General features: G+C 36.0%; 1 protein-coding gene across 28 annotated transcripts in view; it reads right to left on the bottom strand.

Moving 5' to 3' along the window:
- The window catches only part of HUWE1 (HECT, UBA and WWE domain containing E3 ubiquitin protein ligase 1), a 172,318-nt gene that overhangs the window by 104,306 nt on the left and 44,262 nt on the right, over window positions 1–23,750 (bottom strand). For 27 of the 28 annotated variants that reach the window (XM_077146786.1, XM_077146806.1, XM_077146803.1 and 24 more), the window contains 3 exons: window positions 21,426–21,524; window positions 20,586–20,792; window positions 13,856–14,008 (listed from right to left, as the gene is read on the bottom strand). In XM_077146786.1, coding sequence (XP_077002901.1) covers window positions 13,856–14,008; window positions 20,586–20,792; window positions 21,426–21,524 — 459 coding nt within the window. Of the gene's footprint in view, window positions 1–3,557; window positions 3,582–13,855; window positions 14,009–20,585; window positions 20,793–21,425; window positions 21,525–23,750 lie in introns of those variants that run through there. The other variant, XM_077146813.1, reaches the window with a different exon arrangement.

Raw genomic sequence — 23,750 nt, 5'->3', positions numbered from 1 at the left:
CCCAGGGCTGAGGTAGCTGGGGGTCAGAGGCATGTTTGTTGAAAACATATAAAGGCAAATACACTAGTTCCTGCCACCTGAGGCAAAGTGTAACAGTTGGAAAAAATAATAAACAAGCTGTAAAACTTGGGGAAAAAAGGCTGGGGAGAGAGAGAGAGATTGGGAAATAAAGGCTCTGAAAAGCTCCCACATATTCCTCGGAATCTAGAAGGCCACCCACATGCTCAGAAAAGACCCAAGAAGACCCTAAGTTTCTAGCTGCGGATGACCTTCACAGTTTGCACAAGTAGGAAGTCAAGGCTAAGGCAGATGAACCACTCTGCAAAGATTAGGGAATTATTTTTTTGGTTCCAGGCATTTCAGAAAATCGGTTGAATTAAGAGCTGATCATTAAGCCAATGAAACAGACATCAGTGGTTACCTGTGTCAAAGAACACAATGTTTAGGAAATTAGTTTAAAAAGTCACTAAATAAGAAACAGCAACAAACCCAGAGGAGGGAGGTAGGATTATTGCCGTATTTGTCACACTATAATATCTAAATTTCCCAGGGATTTTGAAAATGTACGAGGCATGCAACTAAACAAGAAACTCTGGCTTATATAGAGAAAAAAAAGAATTAATGGAAAATGTCCGTGAAGAAGTTCACACATTAGACTAGACAAAAACTTAAATAGTCAACTATTTTAATAAATGAAACCACGTACAAAGAGCTAAAGGAAACCATGAGAAGGATGGCTCACGAAATAGAAAATATCAAAAAAATAGAAATTATAAAAATTAACCAAATAGAAAGTCTAGAGTTAAAAAGCAGAATAACTGAAATGAATATTTACTAGAAGGGTCCAATAGCAGATGTGAACAGGAGGATCAGCAAACTTGAAGATAAATCAACTGAGGTAGCTCAGTATGAAAAGCAGGCAGGAAAGAGAAGAAAAATGAACAGTCCAGAATGGTTGGATACCATCAAATGTACCCACATTTGCATAATGAGAATCCAAGAAACAGAGAGTAAGAAAATGGGGCCAGGAAGAATAACTGAAGAAACAGTAGCTGAAAACTTCCTAAATTTGATGAAAGACATGAATCTACATATCCAAGAAACTCAATGAACCATAAGTAGGATAAATTCACTAAGACACACTATAATCAAAGTATTAAAAGCTAAAGACAAATGACACCTGAAAGCAGAAAAGAGAATCAACTTGTTGCATACAAGAGATTCAGAATAAGACTGACAGCTAACCATCAGAAACCATGGAGGCCCAAATGCAGTGGGATGACATAAGAGTGTGTCATTAGTAGACCTGCCCTACCAGAATGCTAAAGCAAGTCCTTCAGGTTTAAATTAAAGGACTCTAGATAGTAATTCAAATCCATACAAACAAAGAACACTGGTAAATTAACTACATAGGCAAATATAAACTTCAGAGTTAATGTGCTTTTAGTTTGTAACCCCTCTATCTTTCCTATTATATCTTAAAAGTCACCTGAATTAAATTATAAATCTATGCTGATAGGCACACTATGTATAGACATGTAATTTGTGACAATAACAAAATAAGGGGGGTGGGAACTAAGATTTAGAGGTATAAAGTTTATGTACACTACTGAAACTAAGTCTGTATTATTTCAAGCTAGATGTTACAAATTAAGATGTTAGCTGTAATCCCAAAGTCTTTTTAAAAATCTGGAAATTTATTCTATAAAGAGAAGGGAATCAAAATGGTACAGTAGAAAATATATGTCTAACAAAATAAGGCAGTAATGGAGGAACAAAAAAAACACATAGAAAATAGCAAAATGGCAGAAGTCTTTCCTGATCAGTAATTACATAAAAAGTAAATTGATTAAACTCTCCGATTAAAAGGTGGAGATTGGCAGAATGAATTAAAAACATGATCAAATGATATATTGTCTATAAAAGGCCAACTTTAGATCCAAAGATACAAACAGACTGAAAGCGAAATGATGAAAAAAGATATTCCATGTAAGGAGTAGCAAAAACGGAGCTCAAGTAGCTATACTAATAAGACAAAACAGATTTAAAGACATAAATTGTTAAAGGACACAAAGAAGGACATTATACAATGATAAAAAGGTCAATCCACGAAGAAGATATAACAATTATAAACATATATGTGTGTAAAAATAGAGTACCTGGGGTTTAATATTCAGAATTTATAAAGAACTCCTACAATTCAACAACAGCAAAAAAAAGACAAAAAACTCAGTTGAAAAATGGGCACAAGATTAGAATAGACATTTCTCCAAAGATTTACAAATGGCCAGGAAGAACATGAAAAGATGCTCAATATGCCTAATTATTAGAGAAATGCAAATCAAAACCACAATGAGATACCACCTCACACCCAACAAGGTGGTTATTATTTTAAAAGAAAGTTGGAGAATTAATGTTGGTGAGGTTGTGGAAATACTGGGACCCTTGTGGCATTGCTGGTAGAAACGTAAAATGGCACAGCCACTGTGGAAAACCATCTGTCAATTTCTCAAAAAAGGTAAGCACAGAATTATCATATGACCCACTAATTCCACGTTTAGGTATATAATTGAAAGAATTGAAAAAAAGACTTAAACAGATACTTGTACGCCAATGTTAACAGCAGCATTATACACAATAGTTAGAAGGTGGAAACAACCCAGGTACTCATCAACAGACAAATGAATAAACAAAATATGGTATATACATACAACAGAATATTACTGAGCCATAAAAAGGATTGAAATTCTGATACATGCTACAACATGGATAAACCTTGAAAATATTACACTTATTGAAATAAGCCAGACACAAAAGGATAAATACACATAACATCACTTATATGAAATATCTAGAATAAACAAATTCACAGAGACAGAAAGTAAATAAGAATTTACCAGGGGCTAGGAGGAGGGGAAAATGGGGAGTTATTACTCAATGAGTATAGAAATTCTGTTTGAGGCAATGAAAAAATTTTTGTAATGGATGTTGTTGATAGTAGCACAATAAATATAATTAAGGCCACTGAAGTGTACACTTAAAAATGGTTACAATGGTAAATTTTATGCTACAAATATGTTACCACAATAAAAAATGAGCCTCAAAATATATGAGGCAAAAACTGATACTGAATGGAGAAACAGACAGTACAACGACTGGAGATGTCTATGCCCACATTCAATAATGGGTACGACAACTAGACAAGAAAATAAACAAGGAAACAGAAGACTTGAACAGTACTATAAATCAACTAGACCTAAGACATATATGTAACAACTCACCTAAAATAGAATACATAGTCTTCGGAAGTGCATTCTTTAGGATAGACCATATATTAGGCCACAAAAAAGTCTCAATAAATTTTAAATGACTAGAAAACATATTAAATATCTTCTCCAACCACAAAAGAATGAAATTAGCATTCAAAAACAGGAGGAAATATAATAAACTCACAGATATGTGAAATTAAACAACACATTCTTAACTGAGTCAAAGAAGAAATCACAAGGGAAATTACAAAATACTTTGAGATGAATGAAAATGAAAATACAACATACCAAAACTTATGGGATGCAGCGAAAGCAGTGCTCAGAGGGAAATTTATAGCTGTAAACGCCTACATTAAAAAAGAAGAAAGATCTCAAATCAATAACCTAACTTTCCACCTTAGCAAATTAGAAAAAGTAAACCCGAAGCAAGCAGAAGAAATAATAAAGATTAGAGCAGAGATAAAGAGAATAGAAAAAATAATAGAATGAGTGAAACCCAAAGTTAGTTCTTTGAAAAGATCAATAAAATTGAAAAACCTTTAGCTAGACTAACCCAGAAAAAAAAGAGCATTTCTTGTTCTCTCTCTTTAAATGTATAGATACATAAGAGGAATTAATGGGAAGGGGAAAGATTTAAGACAGCTGCCTATTCTCTTCATCTTCAAAATACCCAGACAGGGCAGGCCATGGTGGCTCAGCAGGTAGAGTACTTGCCTGCCATGCCAGAGACCTGGGATCGATCCCTGGTGTGTGCCCATGCAAAAAACAAACAAACAAACAAACAAACAAAAAACCCAGACTAAGTTACTTCATTACTTTGCGCTTTCTATGAAAATTGAGCCCATGTATGAAACCAAGAGAATGATACCTGTGGCATCTTCCTGAAGAGTAAGTTAGCCAAGAATGTGAATACAAGATTCAGTATTTGTTAAGATCTTAATAAAAACCACCTGGTGCTACACAGGGAGAAATATTAATGTGTTAAATATTCTTGTATTAAAGAAATGCACTGTGGCATTTACAATGGAAAAATATTGGAGATAACCAAAATAATATGAGAAATGTTAAAAATTTAAGATGCTCATAGGATGGCATAATTTCACAGTATTTAAAATATTCACGTATAGAACATATAAAATCATACTGTAACTAGAATCAATTTTATCTTTCATGGCATCAGTCTAATTATTGAAAAGTCCTTTGTCCATCCCGAAGTTACATTTAAAAAATATTTTTACAGCTTCATGTTTTTAATACATCTTAATTTTGCTTTGCTGAGTAGGATCTATCTGAATTCCCTTCTTTTCCAATAGGCTTCCCAGTTGGCCCAACACCATTTATTTTATAACTCATTCTTAGTTACTGCTTATCTGAAATGTCATCTTTACTATAAATTTATTTCTTAAATATAACTGAACCTGTTTCTGAACCCTATCTATTGGTCAATTCTATGGTTAATATCACAGTATTTTAATTATCATAGTTTTAGAAAAAGGTTTAATACCTAATAGGGTATAAGTATAACCTCATTATACTTTCAAGATTTTCTTGGCTAGTCTCAGGACTTCCAGTGAAGAAACATGGAATTTGCCATAAACCATTTAAAAAAAAAAAAAGAAAGAAAGACTTGATGCTATATAGTTAAGTCAAACTAAGGATCTGTCTTTGAAAGGCAGAATAAGCTTGAAAGGCTGTACATCTCCAAAATTACTTTTTTTTGTTCTTGCGTTAGAATATTTCTACTTTTTCCCATGCCACACTGTAAATCTTTTTGCCAACTTTTTGTGATCTAATAAAAATCAAGTAGTTCTGATTTCTAAATTTCTGGTAATCCGGGATACTTAAAAAACATGCAAAACTAAATATGATTCATCAAAGTCTACGATGGGTGTTAAATTTATATATTACCACTGCATCAAATACAAAGAAATATTTCATACAAAATTATATAAAAGTTAATATGGAAAAACACTGTTAAGTAAGTAAAGCAGGAAATAAAATTATATACACACACAGAGAGACCATAGATTCGGCAATGCATAAAATAAAGACTAAGAAAATGTACTAAAGTGATAAGAGTAAACACATGATGATAAATTATTTAATGTTTCTAATATTTTTATGCTGAGCACATACTTTTATTATGAGGAAAAGTCTGGTTTGCAGCCAACAAGGGTTGGATTAATTTATGGACTTAAGATGCAAGGGCAAATAAAGTTTCAGTGGTTGAAAGATTTCCAACAGTCAAGAGGCTATCCTGGAGATTCTTCTTATGCATCATATAGATATCCCTTTTTAGGTTATGGTGTACTGGAGTACTGGAGTGGCTAGACGAAAGTACCTCAAACTGTTGAACTATGTTCCAGTTTATGGTGTATTGGAGTGGCCACAGGAAGTACCTGAACCTGTAGAGCTGTATTCCAGTAGCCTTGTTTCTTGAAGACAATTTATAATTATATAGCTTTTACAATGTGACAGTATGATTGTGAAAACATTGTGTTTCATGCTCCTTTTATTCAGGTTATGGACAGATGAGTAAAAGGAAAAATAAATAACAGTGGGGGATAAAGGGAAAAAATTGGGTAGACTAAAATATTAGGGGTCAATAAGAAGAGGAAGGGGTAACAGGTATGGAATGTATGAATTCTTTTCTTTTTATTTAAAATGATAATGGTGATGAATATACAACTACGTGATAACACTGCGAGCCACTGATTGTATACTGTGAATGGACAGCATGTGTGTGAGGATTTGTCAATAAAAATACTAAAAAAAAAAGGATTCTAGGGTGCTTATTAGAGTACTATTCAGAATAATGCTAGTTCTTTACCCTTTCCAATAATATGCATATAATCCTGCCATTTTGACTACTAAGTGATTCTTAAAGAAAAGAACATGTTTTATACTATATCCAGCACAGGGCTTACTGGATACTTCTTGAATGTTATCAACTGGAAGGTTTGGATTTCGGATTCACGGTGATATTCAGGTATGGAATGAGAACCATGTCCAAGCAACTCCAAACAGCTAGGACAGGAACAGCAGATATTATATTTCACACTTTAGCTGCATAAAAGCTCACAGACTTTCTTAAAAAAACATAACATATAACTTTGAACCCTCACTGTAATCTACCCAGTAGTGCTGTCATATGATCTTGGCACTTAAAGAGACACCCAATAATTGGCTATTATTTAAATCAGAGAAACATGGAAACTGCCTCACTAGGTGGGATTTGCTAAAGAATGATTAAGTATCCAGACATCAGGAAAAAGGCCCAGTGCTCTCTGAGATGCAACTGTAAGAAGGTAAGATTCTCTTAATTTCTACCCAACAGATTGGAGTTCTCAACCTGTGGTCCCTTGGACTAGCAGCATCAAGATCACCTGGAAACTTGCTAGAAATGCAAATTACTAGGTCCTACCCCAGGCCTACTGAATCAGAAACTGTGGTGGTAGTAGTGAACACGGGAGGAAGACCAATCTGTATTTTAATAAAGTGATTCTGATGTATGTTCAAGTTTGAGACTTTTAAAAAAGCCAACTAACTGGCTTTTAATTGATTCAACAAGTCTTCCTGGAGATCTTTCCCTAAATTTTGCAATTCACTTAATGTTCATTTTCACAACTGCACCCCCTCCACTTATTTAAAAATGAACATGAGAAAACGTATTACATACCCAGTTGTTTTCCATAAAGAAAAAAATTGAGTCGTGTTTGAAAACACCATGTACAAAAAATAAGGAACAAAGAAAACATAAAGATTTTGGGGAAAAAAATTATAGCAGATGACAAAGGGTTGATATATCCAACATGCTAAAACAAAAGGTTTTTTTATCTTTGAAAAAAACTAAAGTAATAAAGAAAATTGGGATGCAAAAGTATATATATGGCCCTCCATATGTAATTTAATGACAAAAATATCCCATGACAATATAATGGAAGATAAAAATACATACAGAAGGACACATTTTAGGTTGTATGAGTATGACCGAAGAGGAAAAGTGCATGCCAAAAAAATTTTAAATCATGTGACAGTATGCATGCATTTATGTAAAATAATATATGCTCATGTATAGTAAAACAACTTTAAAAGAAAAGCAAACATAAGATAATATCATGTAGTATATGTGTTGATAGCCATCCATTGATGGTAGCTACTATTTATTAAGAACTTCTGACATGACAGGCATACCCATAAGAGTTTTATTTAGGATTTAATTTAATCCTAATAACTGAAGTGGGTATCGAAACACCCAATTTACAGATAAGAAAGGTGTAGGGGAAAGCAGCCTACATAAAATTACCTTTTTAGAGAAACATGAAGTTTTTTTATTTTAATGGGGGCTAAGGGGTAATAGCAGCTATTATTTATTAAACACCTACCATATAGGCACTCTAACACTTAAAAATACTCTCTCTAAACCTCAAAACTCTTCAGGATTCTTTTAACAGCAGAGCATTAAGCATATATTAGCAAAGGCAGCAACATAATACACCTATCAAGACTCCAAATTGTCCAGAACTACTAATACAAATAAACCTTCGATCTACAGATCCTACAGCCTATAGTCTATTAGCTCAATTCAGAACAAAAAGCACACCTGTCTTTCTTTAGGTGACCCAAATGCAAAGAAAGAAAATATCATATATTATCTGAGGGAAGAAAAAGATCTTATTAAATCTCAATTTAAAACAAAACAAAAATGAAAAAGCAACGCTGCCTCTATGTGCCACTTAAAAGAACAGCCTGCACATTAATTTTTACTTACTGAATCGTCAGACCATTTAGTTTAATATGAAATATTATCGTGTGATAATCAGCCTAAAAGTAGAACACTAAGACTTGGCAAGATGTGAACTTTGGTAAGTGCCATTATGGCTCTATACAAAGTGCCAATTTAATTATATAGTACTCTTCTTTCATCCCTAATATAAATCGTATGTTGAAATCTCAAAACCACCACAGATGGCACAACCTGTAGAAAGGGCATGGCCTTTGTAAACATTTAAATCAGGTTTCAAATCATAGTTTCATCACTTCATAATTGTGGGCATTACAAGTAAATCACTTCACTTTGCTAAGCCTCACACTCTGAATCTGTAAAATGTGCATAAGAATTCCTATGTTATCCTCAATGTGTTAACAAACAATATATTAGTCACTTAAAAATACACCTTCAAAGAGCTATTGCCAATTCTCACATTTAATTATAAATGATTCTATACAATTATATAGTTATGAAATATATAGAGAGAATAAAAAGTTAAACACACCCTTCATCCTTTCCCCAAATCCGATTCCATTTCTCTAAGGTGACAATTAAGTACATAACCATTTGAGACTTTATCCAGTTTTAATTTGGGCCTAACCTTTTTTGCTTAGGGATCTTTTCATTTTTGGAAGTTTTTCTGTGTCAAACATAGGTCAACCCCACCCTACATTAAATAGAAGGTCTCAAATTTTATCAAACAATGATAATCTTTATGCATGTATTTTTGTGCACACATTTGAAAAATATTTGCAGTACAAGTTTGTTTAAAATGGGTGAAATAAAATATACACATTTAAAAATGAAAAATGCTGCCAAATGATCCAAATGGTTTATTAATACACCAACTGTCTATAATCACCATTTCTCACAGCCTAACCAACATTGGCAACCTAATGGTTAAGCACGATCACTTTGATTTCTTTGCTTATAACTGGTATAATCTTTTCATGTTTTATTAGCCAATTAAAAAGTTTCATATTCCTCTGTGATTTGTCTGTTTATATGCTTTTGCACATTCTACTAGGTTACCTCATTTTAAGTTTTGTACAAGCTGTTTATATATTATGAATATTATTGTATACATTGCAGATGTATACAATCTATTTCAAAACATCATCTGTCTTCTATTCTTATCATATGGAAGTTTTTATTTTCCTATAATCAAATCAGTATGTTTAAAATGGCTTCCAGGTTTCTCAACTTTATTAAGAAACTCTTTCTTCTGTATTTACCTCTAAATATGTTCCCAGGATTTATCTGTATAACAATGTTCTAAAAGGGCCAATTGTTCCCGAAACCAATTATTAATAAGCCCCTTTTCCTCATTTTTTTTTTATTATAAGCAACATGAGGCTTACTTTTTCATTTCACAAACCTATTTATTCATTCCTGTGCCAATGACAAAACTTTAAAACTTAATATGGCTCTATGATACTCCATTATATGGTACAGCAAATGCCCCTCACTCTTTACTAATGTTTCTTGTATATTTTTGTGCATTTTTGTTTTCTAGTTGCTGTTATTAACAGACCTGCACTTAGCCAATTTCAATGATTAAATATTCTCCATGCCTTCTCTAGAATATACTGATTGATGTAGCTTAATGACGGCATTCTTACTTTCCCAAGTTATCTGTATGTGTACCAAGTTAGGTGTGTTTGTCCAAGACCATTTATGTCAGTTGTACGTATTATAATTATATAAACCAATGATATAAAACTGAAAAGGGGGGTAACAAGGGTAGTACAGTGGTAGAATTCTCGCCTGCCATGCGGGAGATCAGGTTCAATTCCCGGTCCATGCACTCCACCCCTCCACCCCCCAAAAAACAAGCAAAACAAACAAACAAACAAAAAATTCAACAAATGGTGCTGCAATAATGGAATACACACATGGAAAAATAATGAAACATGACGCCGTCATACAGTATACAAAAAAAAAACAAACCTGAAACGGGAGTCACTTTATAAAACTTAAGCTGAACATTTTGCAAAGACCAAAAGGCAAGAAGCTAAATCAAAACTAGTGTCAAATTTGGAAAAGAGATTCAGGGTTGAATTATAAAAATTTAGAATTTTGCACTCAAGTTTCTTTACAAGTGTCTTTACATTGTTGGTCCACTTAAAAGAAATCACAGATTACAGTTATGATTTATCTAAGTAAGATAACAGACTATATATTTCTTACTCAAAGGGAAGTCCTTGGCCTTACATTTGGAAGATCAGTAAGGCAATGTGCACTTGTGTTTTAGGTTTTAAAAACTGGTTCAGAATATATGAAGTACAGAATAAGAAAGAGGTCCTTTAATCCTGTATAGACTATTGTAATGCCTGGATATATCCTAGAGTATATTAAGCAGATAATCAAAAAGTATTGGCAAAGAATGACTTTAAGAATTTGTCTGCCATCAGCAATAAAAAAATTAAATATATACTTATATATGTTAATAAATCAAGTCCATGCTGACAGACTTGAGACTAAACATAAAACAAAAGTATTGGCAAAGTCCCCCGACAGATGGGAGAAAACATGGAACTATTAAACCTTGCCATCAAGGAATCCCCTGATATTGTGTCAAACTTTAGGACCACCTAAATCAATAGGCCATGCCATCATGAGGTTTACTTCTGTGGAGCTTATGTAGGTAGCAGAGAAGCTTAGATTACCTATATAGGCATGTCTAAGAGTTACTTCTGGAGGACCTCTTTTGTTGCGCAGATGTGGCCTCACTCTCTCTCTAAGCCCAACTCTGTAAGTGAAATCATTGCCCTCACACCTACATGGGATATGACATCCAGGGATGAAAGTCTCCTTGGCGACAAAGATGACTCCCAGGGATGAATTCAGACCTGGCACTGTGGGCTCAACAATTCCATCTTGACCAAAAGGGGGGAAAGAAGTGTAATTAATAAAGTTTCAGTGGCAGAGAGAGTTCAAATAGAGTTGAAAGGCTACTGGGGAGGTTGCTCTTACACAAACTTCAGTTAGACCTTGCTACCTATCATCACCTGCCAACCCCCAACCAGGATCATTCCAGCCAATCCTAAAGAACACCTCGGGCAATATATAAGATTCCACAAGGGTTCCAGGCACTAGAGTAACTTTCCAGAAACCTAAAACTTCCAGATGGGTCCCTGGTCCAGATGAGTCCTGACACCTAGCCCAGCCTCTCCAGAACATCAGCTAGTTCCATCTCCCTACCCCATTTTACTGACAGACCCTTACAATATGAAAAATTTAGAATTACCATAGCCCAAACATCCCTAAAGAGAGGGATGAAAAGATCAAAGGTGATGGTGGAATTATACAAAGAAGATAGGACTTAACAAATGAATATGAATGCTGAATCATTAAACTGATGTCTCTTTTAGTCTCCAGTATTTTAGAGCAGCTAGAAGTAAAAACCTAAAATGGTGAAATTGCAACCCATGTTAAACTCTGAAATATGTTCTACAACTGTGGTGTTGTACTTTGAAATTTATAGCTTTTTTGAATATGTTATTTTTCACAAAAAACAAAGGTTAAAAACTCACTTGTCATGATAAAATAGTATTTAAGCCCTCTAGCCTCCTATATGCTGGAGCAGCTAGAAGGAAAAATTTGAGAGGTTAGCCTATGAGAAACTCTGGGATCTGTCCTGCTACTACTTGTTGAAGAGTGCTTTGAAAACTATTGCTTTTTTCTTTCTTTGCTTTGTATATATGTCATAGTATACAATTAGAAAAAGTTAAAAAAAAACTGGTTCAGGTGTGTATTAATCACTCTTTTTTTTTTTACATTTGCTATTTTAACAAGATTAAAAAGAAAAACCTACCAATTATCATTGATTCTAATGTCATCAAAGAGGGCTTCTACTACATCGAGTGTCCTCATGCAAAAAAACATGGTATCTATTTATTTCGACTTTCTTTGCAATTTATAAGTAAAGGTTTAGTGTTGTTCTAACAGATCTTAAAACTGCTGGTTAGGCTTAGTTTCTTTTACTTATTTAGCTATCCCGCCCATTCTTGCCCATTCAGATTCCCTTCTCCCCACCAAACGTAACATCTTTACTTCTTTAAAATTATCCTTTGTGTGTTTTCCAAAAGTCTACGTTGCTTTGTGTGCACATATTTTTAAGTTACAGAAATGGTACCAATCAACAGATAATGCTTTTTCCCTTTTTTTTCACTCAGCAAACTATCAGTACTGTCATGTATTACTTGGTACATTGCTTCTAACTACTAGACCGTATTTCATAGGGTCTACATACCACACTTTACTTATCAAATTTATTACTGAGTTGCCTCCAACTCCTCAATACTACAAACAATGATGCAATGTTCTTATACGTCACCTTATGGAACAAGGCCTAACATCTTTTGGCTATAAACTCAGGTCCAAAGATAGAACCCCCCATATATCTTCTCTTAAATTTATAGCTTCAACCCCATATGGCTTATTTTATAGACACTGTTGATACTGTGAATGGAATCTTTTCTGCCCAATCATTTTCTAATTGTTTATTACTAGAATATGGAGGGACTATTTATTTTTGAATACTGATCTTTTACTTGGCTGTCTCACTGTACCTACAAATAATGACACATTTTCTCTTTTTAATAAGTATTCCTCATTTCTTTTTCTTTCTCTTGTTGTATTAGTTAGGATCTCTATTACACATTTAAATGGCAGAAGTAACAGGTGGCGTATTTGTTGAATTCAATGGAAATGCTTTGGCCTACTCACTGTGAGTTCTGGTTGATGCAATTTATAAATGTCAAGTTTTTTTTTTCTCTTTCTAGCTTCCTAACAGTTTATAATAGTATTCGATTAATGTCCTGAATTTTATCAAATATTTTAAAAACATCTATTGAGATAGGTCTTTTCTTTTAACTGCTACATGGGGATGCAAGGGTGAACTGTCTTGCATTTTTTAAAAGTATGAGAAAATGCTTACAAAACGTTAAGGAAGAAAGGTTGCATACCTGTATGTACATATTCGCAAATGCAGAAAGGACACAGACTCAAATTTTAAGGGAGGCTTCATGGATGAATTCTTGGTGATTAGTATTTTCTTTATATTTTCCTATATGTCCTACAATTTTAACAATATACATAACATTTGCAATCACATAAAAATTTTTAAGTAATCATGGCATCTGAAATAGCCTGAAACTTGAGCTGTATTATTTGTGAGATATCATTAATCAGCTTTCAAAATGCCAGCCTGAACAGTTTTCTTACAAGAAAGTTTTCCAGCAATGGTTACCTCACAAACCTGTGTATGTATTATCAATTTGTCTCTATAAACAATGGATAATAGTTTGGCTGAGGTTAAACTTTGACATGAGAGCTTTTACCTTCAATTATTATGGCTACCATTACCAACTAATTACTGAGTACCAAGTATCCTATGCTTTATTTAATTCTAAAACAACTCTGAAGTAGATACCCTATATTCACAAAGAAGGAAACTGAGAGCAGAGTAATAGGCAGAGCCAAGACTCAAATCCAGGTCTTTTTATTGCACCATACTTCCCTCCCACATAGAACCGGAAGTCTATTTCCAGAAGAGTGGTTGCCTTTTTTGAACAAAGAGAGAGATTCTGTTTGGTGGGCAGAGAACCATGAAATTCCTTGAAGTTAATTCATAATAAAAGAATTCTTGTTAGGTGTTCTGGACCTTTGCTAAGTAGGACATGATAGTTCTACTCAGTTAGGCCAGTATTAGTAAGAACTCCAATCCATTTCTGATAGTGCAATAAGCACCTTTCAAAAAGAATAATACGCATGAAAGTTTGGGCTCTTTCACTCTTCATCTATGACTCACCTCAGCCAAATGTTGCAGCCGGGTTAGCAATGGGGTCCTCTTTTCAGATCCAAGGCGTGTGATGTAGTTCGACCTTTTGCTGAATACATATAGAAGGTTAAGGACTGCCAGCACCACTTGCATATCAGAGGAAGCCAATAAAGTTGTCAAATGCTACAGGGACAAAAAAAAAAAAAAAAACAAAAAGGTAGGTTCACAGTATCAAAAACGTCTGGCCTTGAAAACTTAAATTGCCAATGTAGTAATAAATTTGTGAACATTTACAAAGTTATCAAGAAGTATAGTCACAACAATGCAAAAAAATATTTTTAAATATCTTAGCACCTACAACGTGGAAGACCTTGTCCCTAAGGACTTTACAATCTGGCAACAAACCAGAATATTCAAGAAAAGCAAAAAAAAAAGGTTAAGTAGATAAAAATTGCACGGGTGTCCCCCATAGGAAGGAAGAGATTACAAGAGAAAATTGTGATATTATAATACATCCATGGAACTCAAGAATATTAAGTCTCCACCTAGACTAAAAGCACTATGAGAAAGCTAATTTTATGCTCCCTCTGTATCCTTCATAGCTATAAAATGTGAATTAAATAAACCAGTGTCCTTCATATAGAACCTAAAGATTCAACAATAGCTGGCAGGATTATGTAAAATGACTATTACAGTACAGTGTTTGCTTACAAGCAACCTGAGAATGACAATTTTTGTTTCTTAATACAATTAAAATACACCAATATATTGAAACACTTTATCAGGGTTAAAATCAATACGTAACTGACTCAGAAACAAACTCAGATATGTCCACTTGCTGATTGTTCCAAAGGCCATGGACTTTCTATTTCATATTCAATGGACTACTCATCTACCCCATTTATTGCCATTAAAAGCATTGTCTGCTAAGTCTTTAGTTCAGTGATTCCACTACTTTTCCCAAGCCATTTTCTTTCAACTTGCTTCTTATAATTCCATTTCTTTACTGAAGACTCAGGAAAATTAACACATAACTTCGGGGCTCCTAACTAATGGTGATTTAAAAAAAGTCTAAAAGTTGGATAAAAGAAAAGAGTTTCTTCTTATAGTGATTTTCAACCAATCAATTAATCAGAAGGTCAATTATTCCTGTGTCCACTTTACTTTTTAAAGACACACAAGATATGATTAATATATATTTTGGGGAAGAAGGCACAAGCCATGGAATGGAACCAGGATGAGGCAGAGAAATGTGTCAAGATCGCCGGGGGGACCTCGAACACGGGCAATTGTGAGAGGGCCCAGCGCTTTCTACAGAAGACCAAGAAGCTCTATCTACTGCCCTGGGCCCACAATGATGGAATTGGAGACCCAAAGGTAATGGAACTTGCCCAATTTTTTACTCTGTGGAGTCAGGGTTTGGTAATGTTCAGGCTCATCTTGTGCATTTCTGTGCTAGACCTGGAATCAACTGTATCTCCCACAAAGCCTTGGTTTCTGTCCCCAGTCACTAAGCTGCCGCTGAGTACTCAGCAGCCTCCTACTGAATCCTCGCATTTTCCGATGCTTCCCAACAACGCCACCTTCCATAGGTGTGCCATTTGCAATGAGAAGGAATAGCACTGCATGTCTACTATCCAGAACCTCCACTCTTTCGACTCTGTGCCAGTTTGAAAGTATTATGTATATCACAAAAGCCGTATTTTGATCCTGATTCAATCTTGTGGGGGCAGCCATTTCTGTTAATCCTGAATTAAAATTGTAGGCTGGAAATTTTTTATTAGATTATTTCCAAGAAGATGTGACACACCCAATTGTGGGTGTGGCCCTTTGATCAGATGGAGCTATGACTCCACCCATTCTGCGTAGGTCTTGTTTTAAGCTTTTAAAAGGGGAAACATTTTGGAGAAACCACAGAGTTGACAGAAACTTCAGAGCACAGCTGACACAGAGGCTGACACTTGGAGAACAGAGAGACAGATGTTTGGAGGTGCTTGGAATCCAGCAGGTGTTGCCGTGAGATGTTAATCAAGCCAGAAGCTGGAGAGACTCAAGGGAAGCCAAGAGATGAAAGCCAGTCTCAGAGAAGTAAAGTGAGGAACCTCCACAAGAACAGGCTGAAAGCAATGGAGCCCAGGAGCAAGGGACCATCAGACGTCAGCCACATGACTTCCCAGCTGACAGAGGTGTTGCAGACCCATCCACCTTCCTTGAATAAAGGTAAGGGTGATGACCTGGTTCCTACTGGGACTGAAGACTATACCCATGTAAGAATTCAACAGAGAAATGGCAGGAAGACCCTTACCATTATCCAAGGGATCTTTGATGATTAGCATAAGAAGAAACTAGTAGCTGAAGAGGCAGCCAACTCAATGGGAGAAAATATTTGGAAATCACATATTGGACAAAGGTTTGATTTCCTATATATACAAAGAAATCATACAACTCAACAACAAAAGAACAAACAGCCCAATTATAAAATGGGCTAAAGATATGAATAGGCATTTTTCTGAAGAGCAAATACAGATGGCTGAAAAGCACATGAAGAGATGCTCATTTTCACTGGGTTTAAGGAAAATGCAGATCAAGACTACGAGATACCACCTCAAACGAATGGCTGCTACTAAACGAACAGGAAACTATAAACATTGGAGAGGATGTGGGACACTTATGCACTGCTGGTGACAATGTATAATGGTGCAGTCAGTGTGGAAGGTTGCTTGGCGGTTCCTTAGGAAACCAAATATCAAGTTGCCCTATGACCCAGCAATAGTACTACTTGGTATATATCCAGAAGAGCTGAAAGCGATGACACAGACATTTGCACACCAATTTTTATAGCAGTATTATTCACAATCACCAAAGGATAGAAACAAACCAAATGCCTATCAACAGAAAAGTGGATCAACAAAATGCAGTATATACATATGATGGAATATTATGCAGCAGTAAGACAAAATGACGTCCTGAAGCATATGACAAGATGAGTGAGCCTTGAGGGCATAATGCTGAGTGAAATTAGCCAGACAGAAAAGGATAAAAACTGTATGACTCTACTTTTATGACCAGCATAAAGGCGGCTGAAGGATACACTGACAGAGAAGTAGATTGGTGAACGATGGTGTGTACTTATGAACAAAGGTTGTACTGCTACAAAAAGGAACGAAGTTGTGAGGCTTGCAATGATGTGAATGAACATGTGGGACATTTGGCAAGGCAAGATAAGCCAGAAACAAAAAAACAACAATGGTATGGTCACCTTTAGAAAATGCTTATTTTCTAAGCATTCTAGCACAGGGGCCTAGATGGTAAATTTTTAGAGCAGATACATTAAGTCCGGAGTGGTGATTATTATTTCTGGATTTTGAGAGGCTCATATATATAACATGATATTTAAAGATTTAAAGATAAGAATGAAGCTGAAAAGGTGAGGGTTAAAGTAATTCAGAACATAGGGGGTAAGGAAGACAGTGTCTATATTTTAGAACCACGCATACTCTTTGAGAACAATGGAAGAAAGGTTTATTTGGTCTGGAACTGAAATTTTCTGTAGTGCATAATCTAATTCAACCTATCTATATAGCTCATTTGAACAACTGAAACACAGGGAGCCCAGAATGAGAAAGAGGTCCTTTAATCCTGCATAGATTATTGTAATGCCTGGATATATCCTAGAGTATATTAAGCAAATACTCAAAAAGTATTGGCAAACTCCCCTGAAGGATGCGAGAAATAATATGGAACAATTAAACCTTACCATCAGGGAATCCCCTGATTCTGTGTCACACTTTAGGGACACCCAAATCAATAGGCCATGCCCTCGATCATGAGGCCTACTCCTGTGAAGCTTATGTAGGTAGCGGAGAAGCTTAGACTACCTACAGGTATGCCTAAGAGTTACTTCTGGAGGATCTCTGCTGTTGCTCAGATGTGGCCTTACTCTCTCTAAGCCCAACTCTGCAAGTGAAATCACTGCCCTTCACCTTACATGGGACATGACATCCATGGGTGAAAGTCTTTCTGGGATGTGGGATATGACTCCCAGGGATGAATCCAGACCTGGCACTGTAGGCTCAACAATTCCATCTTGACCAAAAGGGGGGAAAGAAGTGTAATTAATAAAGTTTCAGTGGCAGAGAGAGTTCAAATAGAGTTGAAAGGCTACTGGGGAGGTTGCTCTTAACACAAGTTTCAGTTAGAAGCTGCTACCTATCATAACCTGCCAACCCCCAATCAGGATCATTCCAGCCAATCTTAAAGACACCTAGAGTAATTTATAAGATTTCAAACGGGTTCTAGGCACCAGAATAACTTTACAGAAACCTACAACCTCCAGATGGGTCCCTGGTCCATATAAGTCCTAAAACCTAGCCCAGCCTCTCCAGAACATCACATAGTTTCATCTCCCTACCCCTTTATTAGAGACAGACCCTTCCAATATGAATAATTTAAAATCACCATAGCCTAAATGTCCCTAAAGAGAGGGATGGAAAGATCAAAGGTGATGGTGGAGTTATATAGAGAAGATAGGATTTAACAAATGAATATGAATGCTGAATCATTAAATTGATATCTTTTAGTCTCCAGTATTTTAGAGTAGCTAGAAGTAAAAACCTTAAATTGTAGAATTGTAACCCATGTCAAAGTCTGAAATATGTTCTACAACTAACTGTGGTGCTGTGAAATTTATAGCTTTTTGTATATATGTTATTTTTCACACACAAAAAAGCAAAAAACTCAATTGTGATGATAAAAAAAAATTTAAGCCCTCTAGTCTCCTATATTCTGGAGCAGCTAGAAGGAAAAATCTGAGAGGATGGTATGGTAACCCATGACAAACTCGGGGATCTGTCCTGTAGCTACTTGTTGAAGAATGCTTTGAAAACTATTGCTTTTTTCTTTCTCTGCTTTGTATATATGTTATACTATACAATAAAAAAAGTTAAAAAAAAAAAAAGACAATCAGTGAATAAAAAAAGAAAGAAACTAGTAAAAGCATTTAAAAAGAAATTTGCCTGCAGTGGTATTGTAACTGAGCATCCAGAATATGGAGAAGTGATTCACCTACAGCATGACCAGCAAGCAAGAACACATGCCAGTTCCTTGTCGAGACTGGACTGGCAAAAGACAACCAGTTGAAGGCTCATGGATTTTGAGTGCTTGTGGCTCACCAACGCTTCAGTGAGGATTTCCTGGTAATAAGTAGAAAAGTTCCCACTTGTCCCTGTCACAAGTAGAAAAACCTCATAGCTTGCACAATGTAATCGTTTGAGGTCCATTTTTAATTTGGAATAGTGTAACTCTTTCATTCAATAAACTGAAAAGAGACATGCTCTTAGTCTTGACGTCCCTCATTGAAGCACCGTTCAAGAAGAAACAGATCATTAATCTGATGTTTCAGTCACACCCAGAGCACCAAGATCACCTAAGTTGTGTTGGCCAGAAGCTCCCTGGTCCCTTTCTGTGCAGAGTTCCCTGCCCTAAGACAATGTCACCACTGGACCAGCCCTTTATGGATCTTGAGAAAATATGGAGGAAGGCAGTCACAGCAGAAGTACCATGAGAAGGGAGCCTCTTGGTAGCAAAGAAAAATTCACTGGTGTCTCGAAGCTAACCAGGTGGGAAGAGCTTAGGCCACCTTTCCTCTAGTGAGGTGACAGGACATCTGGCTTGCCAGCAAGGTTTCTGTTTTTTTTTTTTTTTTCGACCAGACAAAACATGCTAGCTAAGGTTTGTCCAAATGGAGAGCTACCAGAATGTGAGGTAAACCTTCTATCAGTTAAACAAATTTGAAACTGATGTATTGGTCATGCAGCTAGCTGCAGAGCTTGTATTTTTTTTAATGTTCTTTTTTTTTCCTAGTTGTAAAATATAACATATATAAGAAAGCAAAGAAAGAAAACAATAATTTTCAAAGCATACTTCAACAAGCAGCTAAAGAACAGAATCCAGAGTTTGTCCTGGCCTACCACTCCATTTTCTCAGATTTTTTCCTTCTGGTTGCTCCAAAACACTGGAGGCTAGACAGAGTGTTAATATAATGATTCGGCTGCCATGCTCATTTGTTGAATCCCATTTTCTCTGTTATACCTCCTCCTTCTCCTTTAATCCCTCTCCCACTCTATAGGGATTCTTGCGGAAGGCCTGTTCTGATTCTTTCATGCTGAGAAGGGGTATCCACACTGAAGGATGGGGGAACAGCTGCCCAATGTCATGTGAAGTAAAATCAGTTTGGGGTTCCCTCCTTTTCCCCTTCAGTTTTAATGTTTATGTAATATATTTAAACTCTTATTTATATAAAACTTAACAGAAAAAATACATATATTTTGGGAAGGGTGAAAAAGGGAGGATATTGAAAAACACACTTCAAACATTAATTAATTACGTACATTAATGCAGCAAGGAAAACAAACCATTTTAAATAGTTTACACGTAACTGAGAGCTGTTCTAATAACCTAAGGCAAAAATCAGTTCGTGCAAATTCCCTGGAATACTTTAATACATATTACACCTTTCATTCATTTCCTGAATCTTGTAAGGCAGGGTGGTGATAGTAAAGAAAATTCCCAACATATCTGTGAAGGACAGACAGAATCTACACCTAAGAAACATCCTCTACATTGCCTATAACATACTGAAAAATCCAGAGTTCCCTAATAGAAAGAAAAGACTATATCCAAGAGAAATAGCAATTTCCTTATTTGTAGGTGTACACAATTCTAGTTAAGAACAGATCACACAGGCTCAAACCTCCCCTACCTCTATGGAACTGTACAGATGCCGAGAAAAGCTGTACTCAATGAGCAAGGCTGTAAAGTTCAACACAGCCAAGAGAAGCATTTTTAGTTGCTCTCTTTCCGGCCTATCACACACGAGCATCCATGACATATTCTCCACTGTCTGTCCAGCATCTGCCAGAATTCCATCGAAGCGGTCCAACAGGTCCACCCAGTGATATAACTCGCACTGGAGGGGGAAGAAGAGGAAGATATAAGAGTAAGATAAAAGTACTACATGAGTGCTTTGTAGCTGAGCTTTTGCTGCAACAGACTGCTAAGCATGAATCTAGACAAGCTTACTTACAATCTCTGCTTCTCTTCAACCCCCTCACCAGCACAGAACCCCAGACAAGAAAGATCATACTCTGAGCTACAATGAGCTCATTGTTATATCCATCAAGGTGCAAACGCAAACACCAGTAGATGCCACAAAATCCTTAGTTAGATCTCTAGAGAATTCTAGCTACATTCTGAGATCTACAAACACAGAACTCTCCCCACCAGTACCCATTTTATCAGAAGAGTTCAGCTTTCTTTAGAGTTAACTAAAAAAAATTCTTTTAAACAAAAATTATAAAATCCTGAAACTACCTCAAACTCCCATTGTCAAACTCAAGGAATTTTGTAGTTGAGAAATTTCTCATCCTCAGCTGGCAGAATACTTCTTTCATGTTTCTTTTCTGTCTTTCAAAATTTCCTTGGCAACCATTCAAAGGCTAAAAGCCACTGGTCCAGAGCATGGAATGACTGATTATGGGAAGGTCATGAGTATTTCTAACAGGCCTTCATTTCTGACCAACTCTAACAAGGGTTCACATACCTTTCCAATGTTCCATGTTTTGATCTGCTGTAATTCCAAGAGGAGCTGCTCATCATTACAAACTTTCAGCTTGTCTATTAAGGCTCTGCAATCTGCAGGCTGAGAAAAACAAACAGGTATTCACAAAGGATGTTTTGGGGGTATGAGAAAGAAGCAGAGAGAAAATGGGAAAATGAGATTTTAGGCCCACACAAAACTAAGTTATTTTTTGCTATAATACACTATAAACTGGAGATTTACCAGATGATCCCTTGGGATTAAAACAGCAATATTATGACGAAACACTTCTATCCCTGAATAATCCATTTGTGCATTTTTTAACCTGGATAATCCTGTAGATGTAGACAAACTACCTGGAAGGGCCCAGACAACAGAAATGAGGATACCACCTTAACATCCATAAGAACAAAATTAAGGAATCCTGGTCTGAAAGTTAGCCAGAATACCTGGTAAGGTTTGATGAATCAGAGGAATATCAAAAACCTCTAGTGAATTCACAGTTAAAACTTAAAGGTGAAAATCAGCATGGGCTATGTTCTTTTGCAATATTAAACCCTCCAATTGTAGGAGGGCAGGCAAAGAGCTTCTAAATTTTGCAAAAGTAGGTTCTGTTCTTTCTTGGGGCTTCCATCTCCATATATACCTGTTCTCTTTTATTGAGTAAAGGGCCTGTCAGGTAACAAGGAGTAGATGAGAGTTTATAGCAAAGTTTCTTACAGTGGAAAGAGGAAATGGAGGCAGCTGGGAAAAGTTATTACACTTGTTCTTTACCTCTGTAAAGGCCAACATCGTACACTGAGAACGGCCCTGAACTTGGAAACAAACAAAATCTGGGATCAGTTTTTAGTTTTATGTTTACTAAACTGATTAGAGACAAGTTCAACCTCCCAGCCAGTTTTCTTACCAGGAAGAGAGGGCTATTAACTACCTCAGAGAAATGTTTTAAAGCTATTCCACATAACAGGAGCTCAAATATTATAAGGCAGCATATTATTATAAAGAGTACAGGCTTTGGAATTAGTTGGTTGAATCTTAGTATTCTCTTTTGCAAAATGAACTAATACCATTTATATATCTAGCAATGTTATTGTGGAACTTAAAGTGGGAAAAATGTATTTTCAGCACCTAAAACAGAATGTGGGGTGTAACAGTGGCTTACAAAAGGTAGATGGGTTCCTCTAAGCCAAGCCCTAAACCTTTTCTCTCTGTAAAGTAAGTATTAACATCTACCTCAAATTTTTATGATAATTAAGTGTAAAATCTTCAATACAAAATCCTTCCATAAACCAGGCCTGCACTTTTCCCTCCTCCCCTTGAAGTCATGAGTTTAGGTTGAAAGGGAGTTGGTGAAACAGTCAAAACAGATACTATGGGAGTCTGAACCGATCTCATGCAGTTTACTTGTGCCTTCTAACTTATGTGGGCCCAGTAGCATATACGCCACTTCAATTTCTAATGGAACACAGCTATACAAATACCATTTTATGATTCTTGGGGGTTAAATAATATCCAATTAATTTTAGGACCCAACATTTGGGTCCTAATCACTTGGTGATCTATCATCAGGCATTCTGTCTTTACCCAGGCTCAGCAGCTAGCCAGGAGATGCTTTTGTGATGTAGAATAATTACTGGCAGAGGGTAGCATAGCCAGAACTCTAGGGTTCTTAACTATGATGCTTCTAATAGGACTTGTCAGAGGCAAACACTGCAACTTTGTCTGATATTTAAGTCAACCACCTGAGTCTTCTAGGTCTTAAAGCCCAAGGAGTAAGGCAGCTTGTATCATAGCCTGGAGTTTCTAGAGCCTTTTCTAGATGCAGAATTCACGAACACTCCAGTAAATGGGTTAAAGCAGTATGCTTAAGTGTGGTGTATGTTGGCTCCCAAACCTCAGAGGTACACATCATATATCATTCCTTTTTTTTTTGTGGTACAGGTGCAGCAACTTGTCTCTCATTTTAGAAGGGATATTACAACATTCCCCAGACCTCTGGACCCCTAGAAACTTTACTCATGTGACAGGCCCTCTAACTTTCATAGGGTTCAATCTAGGGTACTTGGCATTTCCCCCTCACAAGATCTAGTTAGCATAAAGACATCAAATAAATGTACCTGCACAATGCTCTCCTTTTTAATAACTATCAAGATCCCTATGTACCTTGGAGTTTGCAGCACAACAGGATAACCATGGGCAAAGACGGTAAAGGAATACTGCTGTCCCTGCTATTTTATCGATGCAAACTGAGTGTAATTTTCTTTACTTGTGATAATACAAAATAAAGTATATGCAAGTTCAGTGGCTATATACCAAATGCTGACATTT

Source organism: Tamandua tetradactyla, chromosome X (assembly GCF_023851605.1).
Source record: "Tamandua tetradactyla isolate mTamTet1 chromosome X, mTamTet1.pri, whole genome shotgun sequence".
NCBI classification, from domain to species: Eukaryota; Metazoa; Chordata; class Mammalia; order Pilosa; family Myrmecophagidae; genus Tamandua; species Tamandua tetradactyla.
This window is presented reverse-complemented; position numbering and strand designations above follow the sequence as displayed.